Here is a 26,486-nt window from a genome sequence, read left to right on the forward strand (position 1 = left end):
GTCACATGATGGCAGATAAACAAATTGAATTACAAACACTTCCATACTGAGCAGGGATTTGATTATCCTTCCATTCACCAACACTATAATGGAGGTTTTGTGCCTTTTTTTAGGTGTTAATGTCCTAGCCTGAATTCTTTGAGGGAAACCTTCAACACAACCACAGCTAGGTAGAATTACCTTCTGTGGGTTGCTACACGTCAGTACCTACATTCTGAGCATTTCACCAACTCTCCACTAGCAGTGAGAACTTATCAGTGCTGGTGAGAGACGCAGAAAAAACAGTCCCAGAAACATGTGTTTTTCTCCCACTGTAATATATTTAGATTGAACAGCTGCTGCTAGTTTAAGATTTCCTTTGCTAGGAGGTACAAACTCCAGGATCCCCATCTCTGCTCTCTGCCATGCCCTGCAGGCCCTTCCCCAAAACCCCCCCAGGTCACCATGCAGAGCAGCTGGCAGCCCTCAGCACTCCCATGAGCCAACACAGAGTAAACCAAACAGCCACTCAGGACTGGTGCAGACTGGACAAACGGGCAAAGCAAAGAAGAACAGGTCTGTCTGCAGTGACTGCAGCCAAACTCCACCTCCACATATCCTCACTCAACAAAGGTACCCCATTTCTTAGACCAGATAATTTGAATATTGTTGGTCTTCCTTTTCTCATTGCACTGATGGCACAGAATCATTTCAACAGCTCATTATCATAGAGTGGTTTTAGTTGGAAAAGACCTCAGAGATCAGCAAGTCAAACCATTAGCCCAGCATGCTAAAGTCCACCACTAAACTATGTCTCTAAGTGCCATATCTGCATGTCTTTGAAATGCCTCCAAGGATGGTGATTCCATCACATCCCTCAAAAGCCTGTTCCAGTGCTTGACAATACTATTGCTGAAGAGATTTTTCTTAATATCCAATCTAACTCCTCCTGGTGCAGCTTGAGGTGATTTCCTCTCTAGTCCCATCACTTGTTACTTGGAAGAAGAGACTGACCCCTGCCTTGTTTCAACCTCCTTTGACCTAAACCCCACTGTGTTCCTCCCATCCACTTTGTCTCACACACCTATGGATCACAGCTGTCCTCCAGTCAACCATCTGCATGGGTGTGCATCACACAAGCCAGTGTGTTACCGAGTGTGCTGACTGCCATGTCCTGCTACTGCAGAATGAAGCTGAATGTGAACAATCACACCTGTGATAACCTGATGCAAATGGGAATGCTCCAATTTTTTTTTCCTAGACTATTTAACTACTTCAGATAATACCAGGAACACATTTCTGATGCACCTGCAAAGGCTTGTCCAGCTGGAGGAGCTGCCTGAGCAAGCTCCTGACCAGTGGATTGGAGGCAATTAGCAGGCAAACAGTGGCAATATAAGGTGTACAACACCACTGCTAGTTTGTCAGCACTTCCCAGATGCCTCCATCACCATAGGGTCCTTCCCCAGCCTCTTTCACACCACCTCTACATGATCTTTGCCTCTAGGCTTGCCACCTTGCATACTTTCACAGGAAAGCAACACCTGGCAGGAACACTCTCTCCCCAGCATTACCTTGATCCATTTTGAAATGGTCCTTGGAGGTTTGATATTTCTATTGAACTGCAATAAAGCAGGATGTTGCCAGAACGCCACTGTGACAAGCAGTCGATTCTGCTTCACAAGGGCTCCCTGAAAAATTTGAGATGTAAATGCTTCTGACGGCCACTAATCCACAAATATGATCAATTGAGGAATTTTCAGCACTTCCATTAAAATTACAGCTGTTGTTATAAGTTTGAATTTGTTAAACCTTCACTTTTGACTATCAGTATAGACGAAACTTTTTAGCCATAAAACTTCTTCTTTTACACAAACATACAAAAGATGGCAGATAATGTAATTCCCTATTCCATGTTACATGAAAAAGGGCACTATTCCAGAGAAGAAAGAAAATGCTTTCTTCAGCCTAATAATCTGCAAATGGTAAATTGATTCTCACGTTGAAACACCTCAAGTGAGAAGCTGAAATACTAAGCACAGAATTCAAGAGTTCTTGGCTTCTGGGACCAAGGGCTACTTGTCCCCTTACTGTTTTTAAAGGGAAAAATAAAAATATGAATAAATACAACATTTTTAAAAAAGTTTCAATACAGCATGCAATTTCCCAACATACGTTATCTCTTGAAAATCCAGTGTAGTTGAAGGTGAACGAACATTACTGTTGATGTATTTAATAATCAGTCATTTTTTTCTTCATGTAAAAACGATCTATTGAGGCTTCATCAGATATCTGAATGAATTTGGTAACAGACGGTATCTGTGTCTCCTCTGAAATGTAAATGAGTCATTCCTGTCTTTTGGGGAGCTAGGACAGAAGATACTCCTCTTCAGTCTTGTGGTTAAAATAACTTTCCACTCATCCCACACAATATCCCCTTTAATGATCCCTGCTTAGCATTACTTTCATGATGACCTATTAAATAAATGGGTACATGATGGAGCCTCCAAAATACAACCAAAATCAAATATCTGAAATAAAAATAAGGACATGGAATGCAAAACTCGATGCTGCATTACAGGAAAAAATACATACTAAGAAAATAAATTTTAAAAATAAAAAAATTACAAAACAGGAGTGTGAAATACTGCACAGAAGGGCTTTGAACTCTTGCCAATCTTGAATGTTCAGAAGAGGGTCTTGATGCTCCAGGAAAAACTTCCTATTTAACTTCAGGCCCTGACAAACATTGGAATTGTTCCAGCTGCTACCTAGGCTGCTCTCCCTTCCCTTAGAGCAAGCTGAAAAGCCCATTACCCCAAATGTGAAGAAGCTGTGTAACCTCTTCCTATAATCATGCAAATACCTTCTGATAATCATGACAGTGTCTGCCCAAGCACAATGGATCAATGACTGCAAAATACTCTCAACTGAGCTCTTCTGTGGTAGTTTGTCAATATTACAACTACTAAATGTCAAAGTGGACAATGGCAATACCTTGTCTGGGAATTTCTAGGTACAGTAGTCTAATTACAACCTTTCAACATTGTTTTCCCAGTGCAAGAGGTTTAAACTGCAATGAAGACCTCAAGAACAATCTTACAGGAACCGTCTTCGTAGCTCTTAAGCCCATTTTTTGGAGTGGGAACAGAACAAAGCCTTTCACCATGAGACTGGCTAGACAAGTTGGATCAGAGATGCTGTTCTAGAAAAGATTCCACTCTGGATACACTGGTAGAGACAATCACAGTTCCACATTACGCCTGGCCCATTTTGGGAGGTCCTGCACACTGCAATGCACATTGAAACAGTAAAATGCTTCAGCTACATCTAAACTACCTCAAGTATCAGAGGCCATATCAGTCTACTACTATATTATAACCAGATTTATGTACTGTGTCAACATGGTCCGCTGTCAGTGATTCCCAAACTTCTGGAACCAGAAAGAGCTTCCTACCACAAAGCAGCAGGTCAGGATGAAGCTCTCACAAATCAGTGGTGATTATGTCTTAATACTGCATAATAGGGGTACAGGAATTGGGGTGCGGTGGAGGAGTGAGAGATTTGTGCTTTCAAGGAAATCAGGTGGGAGTTCCGGAGCAGAGATATTTCTGGATAACAAGGACCTGGGTTTTTATGGGATTACTCAGGCACCAGTGTTATTGTGGTTTCTCACTCCAACAGCTATCATGTGCAGTCTCCTCCCTAACTCAGGACTTCAGTTGTGAAAAACATATAGTCCTAAATATTAAAGTTTTGTAAAATTAATTAAATCTTAAAAGTTCTTCAATACATCCAGTGAAAAAAACAATGATAAAAGCATAATATCACTAGTCTGTGAACTGAGAAATGGGATTTGAAACTAGCAATTTACTTAATTATAAGAAGAAACCTAACTAGAGTAATATTTTAATTGTGTAGACACAGCTATGAGTATTTTATTATGCAGTTACAGTTCAAGTTGTGGCTTCTTTTGGAGCATTTAAAGGATAAAACTGATCAGGATGAAGGAAGGGTTAGAGCACTGCAGTTTTGAACCACAAATGTTGGGAGTTCATTTTGCTACTCTAGTTCAACAATGATTATTATACTTTTCCACCTAAGGGGATACTGAAAAAAGTCACTAAATCAAATTATGTTAGATTTGTAAACTTTTTTTCTCCCTTTTCTTTTTCCTGAAATATGAGTATAACAAAATGCAGAAAAGCAAACTGGGAGAAAAGCAAAAAACTTCACTTTTATTACCAGTAAGAGACTGAAGCCATAACACTTTCAGCCACATAATTCAAAGCAAGAACATTTTTAGACAAATTCTTTTTGCCTAGAAATCTCTTTGCTTTAAAATATATTCCAAAATTGTGACAAGTTTAATATATTACTTCATATTGCATGACTTCAACAACAGACCATGCCTAAAAAAGACATCCTTATGCATATTCTGCATTAAAATGAATCTATTCAAAACACAACCCCTCTTGCTAGTTATTTTTTTCAAACCCCTTGGGAGCTATATTAATATTGGTATGTCAAGTGTTAAACTGTATTTAAATATATATAAGATAATTTTTCCTATGTAACGTTCTTGATGGTGTGTGCATTCAGGCATCCAAGAAGCAATTTTCCTAACAACAAGAAACCTTAGTAGAGTTGTATGATTTAGGAAGATACAGAGGCCTGAAATGCACAATCCTGTTGACCTTCAATACTTCAAAAGTCATTCCAGTTTTTTTAGCTCCTGTTGTTTGCCATTCCATTTCTATCCACTGCCACTGAGTATACAAATGTCAAGAGTTGAAAGTCTATTTTCTGTACAAACAAAACGCGTGCTGCTCCTACTCAGCCAGGGATTTTATTTACTGTCAGCTTACTAACCTACCCCTATCCAAGGACTCTATTTCTTTCAGCTTTAACACAACCCTTCACCTTTTCCTTCAGTCATTCTCCATCCATATTGCTGGCCCGGAACCATCTGTTGTCCAGGGCTGTGTGACGAACTTTCACAGCTCCCAGAGAGAAGGAAAATACTTCAGGATACCAGAGTATCATGAAAAAATGTCTGTTAAAAAAACAATAGGCACCACTTTCACATGAGCCACTCCTTTTTCTGCATGCCCAGCTCTCCATGCTGCACAAGCAGAGGTGCTCAGCTTTCATCACATTTATAGGTGGCTTTCACCCAACATTTCTGCTGCATCTGATGCTCAGCCCATGCACACCGAAAGGCCTGTGGGCACAGGTCTCATCCTACAGAAACGGTGGGAAGTAAAAGCTAGACATAGTGGTGGTGGGATCTGTCCTGACTTCAGTCCTCTCCCACTCTTTCTGAGACTGCAGCCATCCTGAACAAAGCAGTATATCTGGCCTGACAATCTCACTATTGAGGAAACAGGTTAAAAAAGGTCAAACACCACCCAAGAAAGCCCTCATGTAAGCAAGATTTGCAACAAAATAGCATAAGTACTGAAAACAGAAACCTGGCATTTACTAATGTGACGAAAATGAGAATTCAGAAGTACTCAAATGAACATTTAGAAGCAGTAAAGCAGGGCACAGTGGCACTTATTTTTAAATCCGTAAGATATGTGGTTGCTCAGCATGGTAAATAAGAGAATACAAACTCTGCAACAGCACAAGAGGCAAAATTTTGTTCTGCATTTCTACATCATTGGAATCACTACTATGTGATCAAAACCACCAGCTAAACAATGTGTCACAGACGCTGTGCAAATTCTATGGATCCAGAAAGACTTTCCTTTTGTAGTTTCAGCGGCCACATGTCCCTGAAATGCTGTAAAACGCCATTCCTGGAATGTTCAATGGCTTGAAAAAAGTAGTATTTACTGAAATACAATTAAAACTAAAAAAGGAGACATGAGGAAAAAAGAAATTTAGGGGTTCTAAAGTAGAGATTCTCTTACTAGCCGCCCTGGAGAAATATGTCCTGTCTTCCCACATCATCAATGAGCATGGAACTCTTGGGCTAATCCAGAGGAAATCATAATATAGAAATAAGTATGACTGACACATTATAACATGCATCTATACTGCAATTTTTTGCTTTTGGGGCTTTGTCATCAATCAAGATTTCTTTCCAGTCTTCATCTGATCAAGGAAACGACCTTTCTCATTTTTTTTCCACACCAAGCCAACTTTTTAACGGAATCCAATATACAAATTAATGTCATTCAGACCACATACTTTTCTTCTCTTGTCAATACCCTGGGTCATCCAGTAGACCTGGCAGTGTATCTACATCAGACCTAACAAAGACCCAAAATTGTAACTGATATTCTTAAATAAGTTTCTAACTGGTGATAAAATTCAGGTTAGTGCAAAGAAAATAAAAGGCATCTGTATCTACCTAACAAAGACCATAGTCTCCTCTATGTGAAAGTCATTTAAGGCACCAATTTATACTTGTTTGTACAGGTGTGTAAGTAATATGTGCACATTGTTAGGAACTGGCATTAGATAACATATGCAGTCATAATGGATAATCAGAGTGTGACATGGGAAATAAAGACTTACTCAAATCTCTGTCATGTTTAATAGCAATGGAATACTTTTTTGTTTTATTTTTTTTGGAAATTAGAGGTTCTCAGATGTATGTCTGTTTTGTATGTTTTATTTAGATGTTCACTTTCTTTACATGACAGGATTATGAATCTATTTCCTTCGTAACTGTACATTATTTGAAAAAAAAAAAAAGTATGATTAAAGCTAACAAGAGCATAGTAAAGAAAATGTGGTAGTCACTACCACAGTTACTTACTACCAGTTCAATCCAAAATCATAAAAATATAAAAAATTGCAGAATCTGGAAGATAAAGCCATAATACTTGGCTTGCTTATATTACTAAAAAATGAAAAAAAAAACCCCTTGCCTTGGTTTTTTTCTTTCCTTTTGTTTGGGGGTTGTTAGAGAGGCAGAACTGCAAGTGTGGTCAAGGGGAATATAACCAAATTCAGACTGAGCCCTCAGATATCTGAACTTGCAACTACCACCATCATAATGATGCCTAAAAATTGTCATCTATGAAAACTCATCCATATCGAATGAGGCAAGAACTCTTTTTATGAGCACTACTGTCGCCCTGAAAACTCAGTTTTCTGAGCTTGTTGACATAGTTTCTAAAGACTTTCCCAGGACATTAACTGTGAACATAAATATGTATACATTCTTTCTGATACACGTCCTTTGATGGACATCTCTCACGGCCAGTACGGTTGGGAAGGTGTTATCCTGACTATCCAATCCCTGGCCGTGGTCAGAAACCTATAAATTCTGAGAGAAGAAATAAAGCTCGCTCTTCCTTTCACACACTTCGAGCTGTGTTCGTGTGACCTATTTCGTATCCAGCAGCAACACACTACAGCTGGTAGTAAGGCAAAAAATACGGAGTGGTAACAAATAATAGAGTTAGAAAAAGCTGAATTCATTAGTAAGTGGAAGAGGAAGCAACTACTGTGGTAAATAGGAAAAGGTGCTGCAAACTTGGGAGGAAATGTATGAAAGGAAGAGCTGAAAAAGGAATACAAAGGAATTGTGAAGGAACCAAAGCAAGCAGAAAAATAGTTAAGGACATGCATAGTACACATGTGCAAACTGATAAATTACAGAGGCCATCTCAAGCTGGGATTCTACAACAAAGAAGAAATCTAGAAAACACTAATGTGTAAAGAGACCGTGCATAGTCTCAAATGCAAATTACTGTGCAATGCAAATTACAAAATGCAAATTACTGTGCAATGCAACATAAAGACATGAGACAGGGTGATTGCAGTTACTGAGTCATCACTTCATCTGCCATTTTGGTTCTTGGGAAATGAAGATATTCACAAATCTAAGTAAAGTGTTACAGAAATTAGAATATTTAAGAAGATATTCAGGTTTTGCAGTTTAAGTAAAGATAATGCCCTGAAAAGTAACATACAGAATTTATATACATATATAACTTAGTCAAAATGTTACGTACAAGAAGCAAATAAGAAATATTCAATCTAGAATTCAACATAATTAATACATAGTCAGGTTCTAAACTGTTCCAAGTAAATCTGCCAGAACAACACAATCCAAGAACTTCTGTTATTAAATAAAATTGGCACTACTGATAAATGTGCTATTTTACAAAAAGATTATTTTAAGCTATAAAATCAATATGAAGCTTTGGAGTAGTAACAGAAAAGTACTTTTTCCCTAGCTGGCACAACAGCAGGTGCAGCACTGCATGAAAATACAATTTATTTTTTGAAGCCCTGTGAATGCATTTATGTGGAGAGACAGAGGGTGGGGTGTTTTCCCCCCCGACAGATTGAAAAGGCTTTTCCTGTGACACTAGCCCAGGAGGCTTAGCTTTTCTGCAGTACTGAAGCTGGGAGACATTATGTCCTTCTCCCTGATATGGATCTCCCAAGTTCCCTTCTGAAAAGCTGCTCATTTTGAAACCTGCCTTTTGAAAGTCCTTTTGCCCTTCCTCTTCTCAGCCCTTCTCCAAATCATATGTGACCTAAAGAGGAGGCAGAATCAGAAAAGATAAATACCTCATCTTTCATTAACACTGAAATGTTGTTATTATCTCAGTCCATTTTTTTCTCCTTCCAGTTTTTTTTAAGACCATCTATTGTTGAATTAAACATAAACATCAATGCTATCTCCCAATAAACAAGCAAGCTACACTGCTTCTGTAACAAAAAAATCACATAATAAAATAAACCAAAAAAGTCATTAAATGAACACGAACAATCATTTGAAAGCACATCTATTTTCTAGTTCTCAATGATTTTATAATTTATGATGTATAATTATTTATATGACATACATTCTATTATACATTTTTCCTAAAAGTCTGAGTTTCACCACCCTTGAAATAATGCAATAACACCATCTATGACCTAATTACATTTGTATATTTAAGATATCTTTAAAAATTAATTTACAAAGATTTTACTAATTATATTTTTCTATGAATATATAAAACTTAAACATACATCTTCTAGAACTTGGATTGAGTGAGCCCTACTATATCAAGTATAATTTTTAACCTCTTTATCACTTACTTTTGTAAAACTGTATAAACATAGAACCTTGCTTGTCAACAAACTAGTGTATCCTTTTCTTTCAAATATTAGTTAATTTAAGGTAAGCAGTGTTTTCTACTACCTGCATAACTGTAGATTTGCATCCTAACAAGCGAAACGGAAAGGATTTCACAGCCAGCAGAGATATGGGGGAAAAATCCTGTTATTTGCTTCCTAGACTAAAAGAGAAGTGACCCTCTGACAATCCAAAACTCAGATTCATTTATTTAGCACCACAGTTGTGCCTAACACTTAATAAAATCTACAGAAACAGGGAACACCCCCAAACAACTAAACTGAAGTCTTCTTACGCAGCTTTTAGGAAACATTTTCACTACCTGTTTTATTATTTCTTTGTTCAATAGCTCACTAGCTAAATTTCCACAGCACTAGAAACCTGCAAACTAAATCGGATTTGAGACAAAAGGCAAAAATATGAACAAAGGTCATGCTCTATGATGATACACCCTTTCAGCACCCAATTCGCAAAAATAAAAACATACAATATTACAGGCAATGGCAATGTAAAGGTACAAGCTTTTCCATGACAGGCAGGTATGCAAGGTCTAACAGCTTAAACCAACAGACTAATGCAGATTCATGCCAAAACCTTTCCTCCTGGAAGTCAGACAAACAGTTACATTTCTGAGTAAAAGACCATTCCAATGAATTGCATGTCTCCCTTAAATTAAATCTGTTAGCAAGAAGTACTGGAGAGCTGCTTTAATGGTTCTCTTGTAGCTCCATCATACAAGTAATTGTTAACTCTATGTGTACTATGAAATTATTAAATGTTTGTTTCCTAATGTCAAATCAATTATTAAGCACATAAGAAGCCATATGAAGGGCTTAAATTATTCACTTCCATTTATCAGTTGGTCTCTCAACTTCAACAACATCGGAAGAGTATGATGATATTTAAAACGAACATTGCTTATTTTCAGTACTCTCTGAAACATTAATATTCATATTGATAAATGTTATTTCCCATCAGAGAGAAAAATCTTGCCACATTCAGTTCATGCATATTTATCTGAGTCTTACATTTCTATTGTATGCAAATATGTACATACATTATGCAAATATGTGCATACGTTAGCCTTGGCAAAGTTCATTCACACGACTTGCACTGCAATTATCACACTGAATGTAAACTATGCAATAATCTTGATGAAAACTACAATCAGCTCAGCCTTTTTACTTAATTGTCCCCTCCAAGATGAAAAGCACACTTCAATAAATGGAGTCAAGGAAAATAAAGTAGCAGGGAAAAAATAATTTCATAAGGTACTTTCAGTAATTTCCAGGATTCTTTCTAGGACACTTCCAATCTCTTCTACATTATATTACATCAAACCTTACTCATCAATGTTCTAAGGAATGCCTAAAGAGATCAGAAATAGACAAAAATTACTATCTCTAGATGTTTTAAATTGTGAGACTACTTCTCCAGAACACTGGATGGATAAAAGATATTTAGATAGTAAAAAGCCATGAACTTTTAAAATTCAGAAAATGCAGATCTTCAGCTTTTAATGAACTTCAGGCACAGGTCAAAGGAAATTGTCATTTAAGATATGTGGGTAGTTTACAAATGTTCAGTGGTCCATAGAAATAAAGAACTAAAAGGATGCCCCTGAACCACTGAAGTCCATTCTCTCTGAATGAAGACACTGACCAACGCTCAGCTAAGGACAGCATCCCGCTGTAAAACCAATTCATTATTTTAATCTTTATTATCCTGAGGATATTAACCTCCACAAACCAAGTGCCCCAATGGCTATAGGATAAATTCTAATTTTCAGTTTAATTTTCATTACAAGACAGATGATTTTTATTTTTGTGTGGGTGTAGGTGTATGTGTCACTAATTCTTTGTCTTCCATAGCTTCGCCTCAAATCTGATGTCTGCAGCCACAGACTATCTGTAGATGGCAGTCACACCACCTTCAGCATTCTCCTCTGCAGATCTATACCCAAGCCAACCTCTTCTCACCTCCTCTCACAAAACTCACCTTTCTCCTGCAGATCTGAATAAAAGTGACTAGAAGTTTACATAGTCATCCAGGCAAGGATTCATCTTTAGCTGGATACTCTGCCATCATAAATAGTCTTTACTGGACACATGGCCAAATGACCCAGTGATCAGCTAATGCTTCCTCTCTTCATTGTGCTTGTCCTTGCTTTTTTTTCTACGGATGAGCTCAGCCTATAGCTGTAATTTCTGCCGTTAGTCCCCAAATGCAGGCATCTCATATTTCCTATTATTAAATTTCATCTAGCTGTTATTACTGCCATCCTCAAGGTCAAGATTTTCTTCCCTATAACATTGTGATCTTTTGGTGTATTAGGAGGCCTTGAACTGGGTCATCAACAAATTTCATTATAGTAGTGACATTCAGTCATCCCTTCACTAGTAAAAAGCACTAATAAAGGATAACATTCTCCAGAGAGCTCTCTGAGAAATCCAGCCAGAAATCTTCCTCCTGCCAGATGCCCTCTAAAGTCACACTGCCTGCCATTTCCCCTCACCTACATGTGCAGCTACTTTAATAATGGTCATCTTCTTTAGTAGGGCTTCTAGTCTCCTATTTGGCACAAAAATAGATTTTTTTTCTTTCAAAAATACGTTCCCTATTTAAAACTATAATTGGTTCTTTTTTAATGAACTGTTCTCATAATGCATTGCCATGACATAGCAAAGGTTAATAATGGTACATTTGTTATGCCAGCTGGTACTTCAGAGGTTTGCACATTATTGTATTATAGCAATCTACTGTATTACTGATTTTAATAACTGGCAGGTGTGTTTAATAGTTCATCTTTTTCATGTCTTCTATAGAGATATAAACCACACCAGACTGATAAAACCACTTCAATGTCTTGCTATTAAGCCTGTGACTTTATATATCTATAAAAGAAGTAAGATAGAAATCATCTATTCTCTTTCCAAGACTATAACTGAAAATATGGCATATATTGGTGGACTGGGGGGTGGGTCTTGTTTTTCTATCACACCTGTTCCTAATGGAGAGTATCATCTGCTTGGCAGTATCTTTTCCTTTTATACAACCCTCCTGATTTTCTTTATGTCCTTTTTCAGGTGAATATTCACCTCTAAGATACTGGAGCATGCTCCTACAAGATTTGGTTCCTTGTTCAGGATACTCATTCCTAAGAGTCTGATTAATCTTGAACTCTATAAAAACTCAAGTCTCCCCCACACTCCATCCTGAACAAGTAGTATAGCACCAATTCATCCTTTCCTGCAGCACTTTCCTGTGCTGCAGGGACTTCACTGACACCTGCCTTGCCTTCCTAAAATATCTAACAATATAATTTTTTTTATACTGCTTAACCACAAAACATATTATTGATAGTTTAGGGCAGGGCTGACTGTAGATAAGGCAAGGTGTGGAAATCAGACCAAATGTAATTCACACAAAGACAAGTCTTCCCTTTCTGCAGACCCACTGTTTCACCAAACTGCCTAATACAGGAGCTGATTACCACAACCATTGAAACTTTGTGCAGACCCTCACCCCTCAACACACAACAGATATCCCCAGGTGCTAAGACAGTATCAAAAATACTAGGGCATAAAATTTTGCCCGCGCTTCTTAAGCCAGGACTGCTCCAGGGCCCAAATCGAACCATTCTATATCAGCAGATTAAACCAAAACAAAAGGTACTTTAAATACTCAAAAAGTAGAACTTAGGCTAAAATAATAAAATATATATTCTAAGCATATCACTCTAGATGTTTTTTTAAAACCGTAAGTGTCAAATTCCACTTGAAGTAATGTCTGTGCTGTAAATGAATACAGAGAAGGAGGAACACATGTGGTACAAAAGTATTTATGATTAATAAAAGTATTTATGATTAATAAAAGTATTTATGATTAAATAGAATTGAATACCAAAGTATTTATGATTAAATAGAATTGAATACCAAAATCCTGAAATTATAGAATTCATTGGACTAGTATAATGCTGCACAATTACTCTTTTTTATATCATCTACTGCATGTTTTAGGAGCTCTTTTTACCCACTGGTATCAATGTGCTATGTCATATTTACATACACCATGTATAAAAGGCTGAGGAAGTATTAGACATGTCAGAGGGTGACACAGAAAGGCAACTCTTACTACACTGTCAGTGAAACAAGAGAAAACTATTTTAAATTCTTTCCCTGGCATGAAACTCTACAGATAGGTACTGGATTTACATTTTGAAAGGAAAGGTGCTTCACACACTAGCAAGGAAGAGTTCTAACACACCAAAACCAATCCATCACTCCTTACTCAGCTTGCCCGCCTTGCATTATTTGCCATCCACCAACACACCATCCACGGATTTCCTCAAGGACCCTGCTAAGTAAGCATTGCCCTTGGGTCTTTCCTCAATGAAAACATCTTCACACATTACTGCTCACACCTTAGACTTGGAAGAAAGTTGCCAGCAGGCAGTGTCTCTCTCTGAGCCTCGGCATGACGACCTTTGCTCTATTTCTTTCCTACCAACCCAGGTGTCTCATGACTCCTAGCAGGCAGCCCAGCCTCCCTCTGACTCATGCAAACTGTAATACATGAAGGTCCTAACAAAGGATCCAAGTTAGCCACCAAGGAATGCCAGGGGCTCCAATGCCACAAAAAATTGGTCTGATAAATAAATAAAGGAGGGTTGCCACACTTCTTTAAGAAAAATTGTCAGGTACCAAAGACTTTTGCCATCACTGTTTCAATTTTTTTCATGTTAAGCCACCCACTGTCTCCCTAAGGAGCTCTCCATCTCCCTTTTAGTGTAATCACTGTTCTTCGTTGTTGACACAAAGGAGTAAGGGAGTTTGGACTAACTAAAGAGGTAAGTTAGCTACTAAGGCTGATAGTGCAAATATGGTGGCTGCTCTCCTAGATAGGTTAGCAATGATGCCCAGGCAGTCCAGTGACAACAACAGCCTTTGTTCAGTTTCAGCAGGCAATTATGGAGCCAGCATGGAGCTGGCAGATTGGCACAAGGGACAAAGTAACTGTCCTCCTCCTTCAAACATCAGCCAGATACCCACCTGATAAGAGCTTTGCTCCACAGCTGTACGTGCAGCCAAAGAGTCAAGGAAATGGAGACTGATAAAAGCAGTCTGCAGGAATGGGAAAAAGGTAGCTGAAACCAATTACTATTTGCATTTATTTCACATCAGCCAACAGGTTTCTAATAGAAAAACCAAAACAATGGCCCTGACCTCATTTCCAGCACTCTCCTAATTGTGGGTTATTTGAGCTATTTGCCTGCAGGCTAAGGAAGAACTGCTCTGTATTAAATATATTTTGAGTTCGTAACCAAAATAATCTCCCTCAAATAGTATTTTTATTGCAAAAGTTTACACCTCAGGTTCCTTAAGACAACAGAGAAAAACTACATTAAGCAGTTGCAAACAGCCAAAAGACCCAAGAAAATCATTAAGTCAAAATTTAGGAGATACAGCGTTATTACTCAAAGAGCTGTCCACAAATGGCACAATAACATGCTCTTTCTAGTAACTGTGGTATGCAGAAGATCTATCTTTCAATAGTTACTAGTACACTTAAGAAATGCCATATTCTTAACAAGCTTAAGAATCAGAGAACGTGAAAGTTATGACATTTTAAAACTCTCCTGGACCAGAACAGAAGTTAGGCTGTAATTTGAAGTTAATTAAAAGTAAATTAAAGTAAATACATATAAACATGATGCAAATTAAAATAAAACACTTGTTTAGTAAGTAAAAACTGTGCATGAACTGACTCTTTCATTTTAATAATTTTATAATTTCATACTTTTAATTTTCATAGTTTTCAAAGTTAATGTTGACAGAGATACATTTGAAACCTAACTAATTTCAATTTTACATCATGTCTCTTTTCTTTCATAAAAAATATAAAGGAATCACAAAACTACTTTAACATGGCAAGTAAAATGGTTTAAAGATTCACAAAATGCAAAATTTCAACAAAGAACCTGTCAATGATCACCAAGGAAGGATTTTTCTGATTTGTTTTCACATAAGAGATAACACTAATTATTGACCTACATATTCTCCATGCAGAGCAAACGAAACACCAGCATCACAGGAATACAAGGCAGTGTTTTATTGCTCACAGCTTCTGCAAATGTTTGAAAACATCAGACCTTCAATTAGTCTTTTTTGTAAGGTGTCATATTCCCAGAAAGATTCCCATATTTCCACAGTTTACTCTTAACTGACACTAGGCAAAAGTATTTCTATAAAAGCAGTCCACAAAACTGCACTGCTATTCAAAGGAGAAAAAAAAAGCAGGTGTGGGGAAATTAAGAGTCCTACTACAAGGAGCCACACTGCGTTGGACTCTCAGAAGTGGCCAGGGGCTACTCTGGAACAGTGCCTCTCCTGTCAGATGCCAAAGACATCTGCCGTTGGGTCCAGGCATTCTGGAAAAGCCCTGCCCACTCTCACATGGAGCCGGCAAAGCACTTGGCAAGGCGGCTGCCTGGAGCCAGCTGCTGTTGGCAAAGCAAGAGAGGCTTTTCTCCAAGCAGCTCTTGCACACAAAGCAAGGAGAAGACTGAATATCAGAGGAGTTGTGTCCTGGCAACCAATTGAAAGACAATGCTATTTCCCAGAGCTCTACAGTCCTTCCTCCGTCACGGGGCCAGCCACATTCCTTGCATGCTGTGGGAATGCCTACGTTTTTCTTAAGAGGAAAGCAAGGCAGGTAAAATCATCAGAGGCTAAACAGGACAGAGACATCAGTATCCCTCTCAGATACCTTTCAGTCCATGTGCTTTTGAAAATCATTATCCTAGCTTTCAAAATACCAAATCTAAATTAAGTATCATTTACAATTAATAAATAATATGGCTAACTAAATATTTGCATCTAAGCCTGAAAGTCTGAAATATTTTAGCATGACATGACACAAATGCCAGTGAAAACAAATTGAAGAAGTAAGACCTAATTACCTAGATGTGGTATAACAAAGACACAAACACTCTCAGGGTGAAATCCATATCTAAAGAAAATTATTTAATGTTCTGATTGTTTTTTATTACATGCAAATGTATTCTGGTTTGGTAGTTTAAACTATTGAAAATATATAAAATCTTTAAAAAACCCCAAACCAGGTAGGAGGTTTCTTATATAATTAATCCAGAACCTTCCAAGAAAATGAAAATATAAAGTCACCCACAAAGATAAGAGCTCCTAAAGTATTACCAACATGCATCAGTAATTTAAATAATTTACATTAAAGAGTTTAAAGGAACTACTGGAAGTTCAGTATTTTCTCAAGTCGTGGCAAGATCTGAATAAAAAGTCAGAGAATTTATTTCAAGTCTATCTCAAGAACCTAGAAGGCATTCTGGAAGAGTAATACAACTTAAAGGTTAAACTCATAGAATCAGCATTAAATCTTCAGAAGACCTATTTATATGTTTAAAATACTTTTTCCATCCTTTGAAGAGTTAAAAAAATATTATATGAGCCATATTCCCATGTAGAGCAGTTTGGAGAAAAGAAAATAATGTGACAGAATTCAGAAGAATCAATCAGATACAGTGTTGGATATTGCACATCATTTATTGATGTTTCAAAAGTGCTGCTATTAGGCTGCAATTATATTCTGCTTTTTCTTCATTACAAAATTTAAAAAATGTGAAGGGTACTTCACTTCTTCTCTACTCATCCATTTTTCTAGACAAGTAAGGAGACTCCCAGTCCTTTTTGTCATGTGTTGCTAGAGAACACCTTTTACACCATGGAAAGCCTACACTGAGAGGTCAAACATTTTAAACTGGAAAAGATAGCACAAGCAGTGTTGAACAAAACTAGCATTTCTGCCATACCAAGTGGTCACCAGAATCAAATAGTCACTCTACAAAGAAGATGGTGATTGGAATCAAGTATTCACTATTAAAGTACCTTAAAAAATATAAAAGCAAAATCCTTCTAATATTTCCTAATGTATTTTAAGTATGCACATCTCTGGTATTTATAAAACAGATGAAGGGAGTCTCAGCATGCAACCACTTAGTCACAAAAATATTTTGTGAGATGTCCCACAAAAATGAATGTGCATGCTTTTGTATAAAATGATTCTTGGAAATGTACCCAATGGAAGTAAAATTAGTAATAATGACAGTCTTACCTGGTCCCAGGGACAGATGATTCCTCCAAAACTCATAAAGAGATATCCCATGGCAACAAGACATACCCAGACGACCAGAGAAAATATACGAAGCAGCTTCTTAAATACAGGTTCTACGCAGACAAGGATAAATATAGCAAAAAAAATTGCTAGGGCTGTTGGAACAGTTATTAAAAATGCCATGTGGTCTTCAACTTCCTGAAAACAGAGGAAAATGAAAATGAAGTTAAAAACAAATGTACATAAAGGTCAGACATCAATAACATACTTTAAACTTATTGTACATGGAGATGCCAGAAAGACATGACTAGATATCTAAAGTGAGTTAAATCAAAATAGGATTTCTTTCATGATAAGAAACTGCTATGTGGAGCATCAACCTTGTAACTACTACTGTAAATACTAACCACAATAGCATAATACTTCTTCTATTACTTTGAGTTGCAGCAGGCTGTGAGAAGTGTGTGCAACATGAGGGGGGCTGCATTGGAAAGCTGGTTCTAAGCTCAGTCTGCAGTGGACCCACAGCCCATGGCAAACCATCCAACAACTCCACTGCTGGCACACAAGAACAGAGAGGGGCAAAATGCAGAAGAATGGATCTTGCAAGAGCATGAATCTGCAGGAGAAAGAAACTTCCCCTGAAGCCTGGGATGCCCTTGCAGAATCTCTTCTTTGCTCTGCAGACTAAAAAGACCCATCGCATCAGGAGAGGCGCTGGAGCTGAGCCAGGCAGCTCCATCTGCTCCGTAACAGCCAGCGCAACCACAAGAACATGATGGGGGATAGCAGCAGGGACTCTTTTGTGAGAGGTACAGGGGTGTGCCTCTGACACATTCCTGAGAGCTGTGCTGCTTACTGGGGGCACATAGGGATGTCACCAAGAGACTCCCAAGCCTCACAGAGCCCACTGTTGCCTGTAGCTAAAGGACACAAAATGACTCACATGAACACTCTCAATGTCAGAACAAAAAACTGTCTTTTATTCTCTGACTCCAGTATTTATAGATTCTCAACAATGATCAGGGATTGGATAATTAAGTTGCCACCTTCCCAAGCACACTGGTATTAAGAAACGTCCATCAAAAGACGTTTCTTAGAAGGAATGTGATAAACAATATGTTTATAGGACTTTCATGGGAAAGTAGCTAAAACTATGAAAACATTATCAGAAGGCTTAATTTTCAGGGCGACAGTTGCCCACTGCTGTAGTTTTACAAGGGCACCAGTGACACAGCCAGGAATAGTCTGAGCAACACCAAGATGGATTGCAGAGGGTGATGATAAGGCACTCTGGACTGTAAGTAGTTTTTTCACCAATCCTCACAAAATTCCCAGGGGAAACAGAACCTCAATCCATTCCACTCCTACAAGTTTGATGCCAATCAAATGGCAATCATTTGATTCAATCAAATGAATCATTGGATCAAATCTCAGAAAGAGATGCTCTGAGTCTGAAAGGGGATTTCAAGTCAGCAGGAAAAGGAATTCGAGCCACTCTAGCCAGTATGCTGGCTTTGGGGGCAGTAAACAAGAGATGTGCACCTAGGATCTTGATGCACAGATGTGGTGAGATGGCTCCTATGACGGGAGTGTTGGAATGGAAGACTACTAGTTCTTCAGGAAGGAGAGGAGAGGGAACACAAGATGGAGGTGTTTCCCTCTATGTCAATGACCAGTAAGGGTGATGGATGAGGAGCTGAGGGCTCATAGGCTGGGTTAAAGGGAGAGCAAAGATAGGCAACATTACAGTGGGGGTCTGCTACAAGTCATCCAATCAGGAAAATTGAGATGAGGCCCTCTATAGACAGACAGAAACAGCCTCGTGTTCACAGGTCCTGGTCCTCATGAGGAACTTCAACCACCCGAATATCTGTTGAAGGGGCAACACAGCAGGGCATGAGCAATCCAGTGGTTCCTGGAATGCACTAATGATAATTCCCTCCCCCAAGGGATACAGGACAGATTGGATGGGGCTTTGAGCAGCATTTTCTACTGGAAAGTGTGCCTGCCCATGGCAGGAGGATTGGCACTAGGTGATTTTTAAGATTCCTTCTAACCCTAAGCACTCTATGATTTAATATTATTTGAAGCAAATTGAGAAAACTGTAAATCACCCTGAACATTGCAGGTGTAAAAATGCCTCACAAATCAATGACATCCATAGCTCTGTAAAAAATACTTTTTGACAGTGATAGTTGAAAGGTACTAAATGTTTTGATTCTGTTTAAAGTATTTATCTGGAAGTACATACTCTGGATTACATATAGACATTTATATATCTATATGTATAGATATACGTCCTAGCAACTGCTTACTTTGAAATATAAAAACACCCAGAGCAAGGACCAGAATATAATGTGAAGATTCAGAATATTCAATATTTATATATATTTAATGATATATTTACTATATATTTTTATACAGAACTTACTTGGAAGCTACTAGACTAACATTAAATCATCTAATGATGGGTGCATTAAAAAAATAAATATTTTGTTTTTTGTTGCTGTACATGCTCAAAAGTAAGCCTGGTTGAAATACAACAGCACTATATCAAAGCACAGTCACAGGGTCTTTAGTCATTCCCCAGCTTTTATGAATTCTAACAGCCTCTTTTGCAGCAACAAGGATTCCCAAAAGCAGGCCCTAAATGTTACTGCTGTTACAGTAACCACAGACTTCATGAAGAAAAGCCTCAGATTCATTTCTCATGGTGAAATCTTCAAGAGAATCTGAAAGTACTTATTTGATGATTTGTAAGACATCTAATCACAAATAAACATATCTTTTTCCCTTATTTGTAGTTGCTTCCTTAGTGCCCTGTTAAATCATGTTTATTGATGGGTTTTCAACATAAATATGTAACATTTTGCTTAAAAGTATCTTAATACGACTTTTTTCTTTTCTTATGTATAAAAGGTTTGTTTCAATTAAACCAAAACTAAAAATTTACAAATAAATTTGTAAATTTACAAACATTTACAAACGCCATCAGCAGATTTCTTTTGTTTTTTTTCTCTGATCTAGTAAGTTTTACAATTTGATATCTAGAGACGCTTCTTCACTGTTCCCATTTCTTCATTTTCCGTGCAGCCCTGCCTGTGTGTGCACTGCAGACTGTGACACCCAGCTGCTCCCAGCTCCAGCTCAGGAGCAGCCACCACCCTGGCAGGCCCAAACCAAGGGAAACACCACAATATATCCTGCCCTGCCTGGCAAAAGTCAGCTCATCTTTCAACTCTCCTTATTTTTAATTCCGTTTTAAATTTATGAAGTCACACATTTAAGCAATTGTTATTGCAACACTGACAATCACAGTATAAGCAAAGAAGTGTCAGGAAATTTTAAGTGGTGATGCTAAATCTGAAATGCAAACACTAAGCTTACAAATATCAAATACACACACAAAGGCCTTCAAGCACTTGGATAGTCACCCTGAAAACAAAATTATGGCCTTAAATTTAGGCATAGGGTTAAGTGTCTGCAAGAGTATAGAGCTGCATAGAGTAAAATACATCTTGCACAGTAAGAGTACAAATATAAAACCTACCTACTATTAGGAAGAACTACTGATTTATGTATCTGAATGTTGTGATTTTTGATCAATCCCATCTCTGAAACTTGTCTCAGTTAATTGATTTAGTAAGTCAATTGACATTTAGTAAGTCAATTGTCATTGGTTGTCATTGGTTGCCAATTGGCAATTGGTTGTCAGTTAACACCAAAAGCATTTAACTTCAACCTTTGACTTCTGCACCTCTGGGTGGGATAGCAAAACTATTGTTGCAAGAGACAGCTGTCTTGGGCAAGAGGGTAATATCAACTTCCTTGCACCATCTGTCATGCAGCGCAAGTCACAGCACCAAAGGAAACCACAGACTCCTGGAGTAAGCCAAGACTGTGGAAAACCACATATTTAAATGATGGAAAATTGGCATTTCAGTGATAAAGATCATGGCTACAAATATACTAGCAAGAAAATCCAGATGCACTTCAAGCGCATTCTTCTCCACATCAGCAAAAATGTAATAAAAATACTGTACTTTCTGTGAGGATTTGGCTTCATAACAGATCAACAATACTTAGATGTCTGATTAGAGCATGTGTATGCTCATGCAGCTACATATATTTATATATATTCTATAATTAGATCAAAATGTTTGTTCCAAATTTACAGCTACTCAATTTCCTTTTTTTTATGCCTACACTGATCTCAACATTTGGCTGAACTATTTTGGTCACTAAATCTAAAATTTTACTTCTGCTTTTTCTCCTTCCGCAGTTGCCTACTTCACAGTTTTACATTTTGATTTAAATGAATGCTAAGAAAAAAAAAATAAAAAATATACCACACAGTATCAGCTCCTGAGCACAGGTGACCTCCCTGAGCTGACACAAGGCAACATCTTTCTGCTGTCATAAACTGCTTGCATCACAGCATACCCTGTACAAATTCTGAACTAAAATTGAAATTTAAAGACAGAATAGTGTACACATTAGACAATTTATAAAATACATGAGGAAATAAAAGTTTATTGTCATTTGTATCCTTTACAGAAAGCCTTAATATGTACAGCAGGATTTTCACAATCCTGCCTTTAAAATATATGCCAATGTCAGCTCAAGAAAAGCAGGCCCTGTAAGGCAGAGGTTTACTTTGGAAACTACTTTGAACAATTTTTTCCTGTTACTTCAGAGGAACTAAATCTTTATAGAATTGTGACTTTAAAATCAGGGCATGAAGCTCCCTGATCGATATTTGCAATTATCAGCGTGTTTAGCAAGTCGGGTGTTGCAAAATCCTGAAGGTTAGATGTTCTGTTACCTCAACCACTTCCCAAAGAGGTGGGTGGAAGCAGAAAAAAATATAAACCCAAACACTTTGGTTTTTTTCCAAAAAACTTTTTGGTTTTTTTTTTTTTGGTTTTTGCTAGCCTCAGAAATTAAAATACACCAGAGGTAATGGAATTAAAATATCAGCATGACACTTTTGAATATAACAGCTAAGCCTGCAATAGATGGACCTTACCTGACTGACAGCTGTGTCTCCCTGAGTGTTTTCTATCTTGCTCTCTTTTAATTACCGAAGAAATTAAAAAGTCTACTGTTGAAATTTTTCCAACCCCCACAAATTCTTCAAAAGTGTGATAATCTTGTTACAACCAGTAAAATCTGAAGAGTCACTTTCACTCGTCTTTCCAAAATCCACAACCTTCTCTCTATGTACATCCTGTTCTTTCCCAGATGTCATGCCCTCAATTTAATTTTAAACAGCAAAGCTGCTGTAAAGCACTTCACTGTTTTATATAAAAATACAGTCAGATGAAATAATCCATAAAAATGAAGTTAAAATGCCAGTTTTAGCATAAAATCTTTTAACATGATACCTCATTCTTTTGACACTTTTTCTTTATTCTTTTTGTTTAATGGAATTCAACAGTAGTCTATATACAGAGGACTTCTGCTGGGATCTGAAATATCACACACTTTGGATTAACTCAAACCATTTACCACATCAGACTCATACTAAAATCCTTTTTTGCTGAGATCAGTGAAGCACATTCTAAATATAAATATAAATCCAAGTGATTAATGTTCTTCAGACATTGATTTACTTTTTTATTTCATACACCTATTCAATTTTTAGTGTCTTCAATTTCATGCAGTGTAGGTGCATGATGTTGCAAATGTTGAGTGCTAGAAGAAATGTTACAGGGCTCAAGGACTACTGGTTTGCTGACCTCTCAATCAAACATCCTCCTTTAACAGGACTGACTGAAAGAATTTGTGAGTTTTCTCTGCAGCAAAAACTGCCCATTTTCCCTGTAAAACCTTTTCCAGGACTTGAGACAATGGTTTTCAGAAGACATAATCACCCTTCTCTTTGTAAAACTGGACAGGATTTTAATTCTCTAATATCTCAAATAATATTTCTCTACAAAATCTGAAGAAGTCTTCTAGCTACTTGTGACCCTTCTCCTATGGTTTTGTATTTTAGTGAATTTGCTTATGGCTGACTGCACTGACTGCTGGAAAAATCTCCATTCTATTAAGAGGTACTGTGCCCTGCTCCTGACCAAGTAGCTATACATTTTCATCTAGGTTTTCATCATTTAGGACAACAATTGAGTTTTTGCCAGCAGCCTCAGGATTCTTTTCTGTCAATTCTATTAGTATTAGTCCATCTCCACTTCAGAAATTGTGCAGTGTCTTTAAGGCCAGATGCTATTTCCAATACCATATGATGTTTCATGGATCCACAATTCAGAGAGGCTCCTGTGCCTTTTGTGCCCACCATTTATCTTCCATAACATAAAACTTTGCTTGCTATGCTTGCTTAGCTGCCTGGTTAGAAGCTTACTTATATCTTTTTTTTTTTAATCTTTCACCGAGTTTTGTGCAACGTATTCAAGGACGTTAGCAGAAAATTAACTGACCTGTATCTTTTAATCAAACTGTCCTGAAGTTTGTGTCAATGAAGCTTTTCATTTTTACTAATGTCCTATGTAACTGCATGCCTGAATTATTTTTCTTTCTGATTCAGCATTCCCTGACTTAGCAGATCAACAACAACAACATCAGGCCCAAAGCCAGATGTTTCATGATGTCTGTTGCCTTGAGAAATTCAGTTCTGTCTATTAATGAGTCTGATGTGCAGTCTCCACTTGCTGTTAGTGCACAGAGATTTCTGACTCCACACTACATGCATGTCAGTCCAGCCATTTGCACATCACATGGATCACGTGGCATTACAGATGCCCAGCTGCTGTGTGATGTTGTATATAACCATCAAAAGCAGTTCTGCATCCATGGTCACACTCTACACCATTCTGTACTTGTTACTACATGGGAATATAATTGGAGCAGCAAGACTGCATCCAAACCCTTCAGATGACATTCTGGCCACCTGAAGCCTTTCCCCAGGCTTGAAATCCATGAACCATGTGTGCTGTAAATGTGTTCCCTGTATGAGAAGTGTGCAGATTTGCAATGGTGCAGCACTTCTGCTGCAATCCAACAAGAACTATTCTTTGTCGTTACAGGCAATGTCCTTGTGAGCACATAAGACTAACAGCTAACACTGACAACACAGTGACCAACCCTGCAGGTCTTGTGTACACCCATCTGACCACACACATGCCTGACTACCAAGCCAAGCACTTTTGGCCAGTGGTTTTTTGGTTTTTTTTATTAAGTCCAGTTACATATAGATATTATTTAGCTTCTCAATTAGTCAGTAGAAAACTATTGCATCCAGATTTTTCCAAGTTTGCCTGATAAGTGAACCTCACCTGCTTCAGTGTTGTTGCAATGATTATCAGGAACAAAAAGTCTTGACATACTAGAGATCAAAGACTTCTCTGTTTAATGTGGAAAACATCAGAGCTCACAGAGGGTTTGGAAAGGCTCTTCGGAGGTGCTATGGCTGCTGTGCAAATAAGAGTAAGAAAAGAAGTTGGAAGAAAACTTCTGGAGGTAAAATATTCGTTGTTAATGAAGAAAGCAGAGAGCTGTTGTAGCATTCCCAGAAATGCTTCTGAAAAAAACCCAGACTGGTTGGCAAGCAAAAGTTCAATAAGCATCTAAGAAAATGTGTTCAAAAGGGAAATCAAAGAAACCGGGATATTTGCAGAATAGGGATTTTGTCTCTAGAAGGCAACTGAGCTTAACAAAGAATGAGTTTGCTAGCACTTCCAGTATCATAGAAAAACATTCAAATTTAATGTTATAGATTGACTGTTATAGAAAGAAAGTGCATGGTTTAGGAGAAGCAGTAATGTCAAGGAGACCAATGAGTCTCAACAAAATGAAAGGACAGAAGTTGATTAAACACAGCTAAGAAGGTTTCAGACTCTTTCTTTAAAATCTGGCAGAGAAATAAGACACCCTATGGAAGAATACACTCTTCACTCTTCTCTACAAGCCTAAGAAGCTAGATGGAAGAACTAAGATGCTTGTTGTTGAAGCATTATTTATACAATAATCACTGAAAACTTAGTGTGAAAAAGACCATCAGTGGAATAATGAAAAAGTAGAAAAAGACTAAAAGCCATACTGTTCACTAGGGACTGAAAAAAGGCCTGTATTAACTGTCTAAGAGAACTAACTAACAGTATAAAGTGGCTATGAGCCACAAAATAGAGACTGAACAGCAAAGCCTCATAAAAATAAATTGCTTAGAGGACTGGTTATCATGCAGATATAAGGAAGGCTGTCAAAGAAGAAAACACAGCAGGTCAAGAGATACTTTCGTGACTCCCAGATGGACTTGCTAAGCAGATGGAAGCTGAGACCACAGTCTGTGTCTCATGCACTGCTGAAAAACAAAAGAAGTTCACAGATGAAAAAACACACCCATACAAAAAAATGTACACAAACATTAAGTAGAAAAATTGTAAACTTACATTCCTATCATTGTAAGTAAGAATATGTCTTAAGTAAGAAATTATATTAGGTAAAATAGTTTGAGGTTTGAGCTGTAATAATGTGCCTTATAGAGTAGGCTAGGGATCTAGAAACTATAACAGAGGTGTGTGTATGAGTACATGACCTGTCAGCTTAGTGGCTAAGAGACAGACACAGTGCAGCAAAATTAAGCAAAGGTGATAGGTTATTAACTAGAAATAAGTTTTGTGTTACCTGTCTGTTGGACCAAAATGTTATATATTGCTGTGTAAGAAGAAACCGATGTCTGCCTTGAGCTATGGCTGACTTGTTGCTCCTCTCTAAATCTCATGACTCCGAGACTGAAATCTTATCTAGCTTACTTGAGCAATAAATCATCTTAAATAGCATGGTGGTCCCATCCCCCATTTTTCATCTCAACATCAATTAATATAGAGACTCAATAATGCAGACCAAGAAAAGAACTTGCTTGAGGAATTATTTTTAAGAGTATACAAATAAGTAGTAAATTCTTTTTGAAACATAATCAGGAGCTAGAAGCCTGCTAAAGGACTTCCAAACAGATGATGCAGGTATTAAAAAGAACAAATAGAGAAGAACAGACTAGCAGAAAGGATTTGGGTTGTTCAGTTTTTTGTTTGTTTTAATCTGTGTTCACTGTAGGATAAATCTCACTCCAAAATAATCTATCCATTGGGAGTAAATCAGAAAGTCTGATTCAAATTGGAGCATTAGTGTAAGGCATTACAGACAAAAGCAGAAACATGAACTGTAAAAAAACCACAAGAAGTCAGGATTCACCAAATAGGGCTAATAAGACTCAAAGAAGAAAGAGCTAGAACTGTAGTAGCATGTAACC

At 37.6% G+C, this 26,486-nt stretch overlaps 1 protein-coding gene across 1 annotated transcript in view; it reads right to left on the minus strand.

The window, feature by feature from the left end:
* Window positions 1-26,486, minus strand: part of ADCY2 (adenylate cyclase 2) — a 283,051-nt gene that overhangs the window by 243,714 nt on the left and 12,851 nt on the right. Inside the window, exon 2 of the mRNA XM_058831650.1 lies at window positions 17,219-17,416. Within this exon, the coding sequence (XP_058687633.1) occupies window positions 17,219-17,416 (198 nt within the window). The remainder of the gene's footprint in view (window positions 1-17,218; window positions 17,417-26,486) is intronic.

The sequence above is a fragment of the Poecile atricapillus genome, chromosome 2 (assembly GCF_030490865.1).
Source record: "Poecile atricapillus isolate bPoeAtr1 chromosome 2, bPoeAtr1.hap1, whole genome shotgun sequence".
NCBI classification, from domain to species: Eukaryota; Metazoa; Chordata; class Aves; order Passeriformes; family Paridae; genus Poecile; species Poecile atricapillus.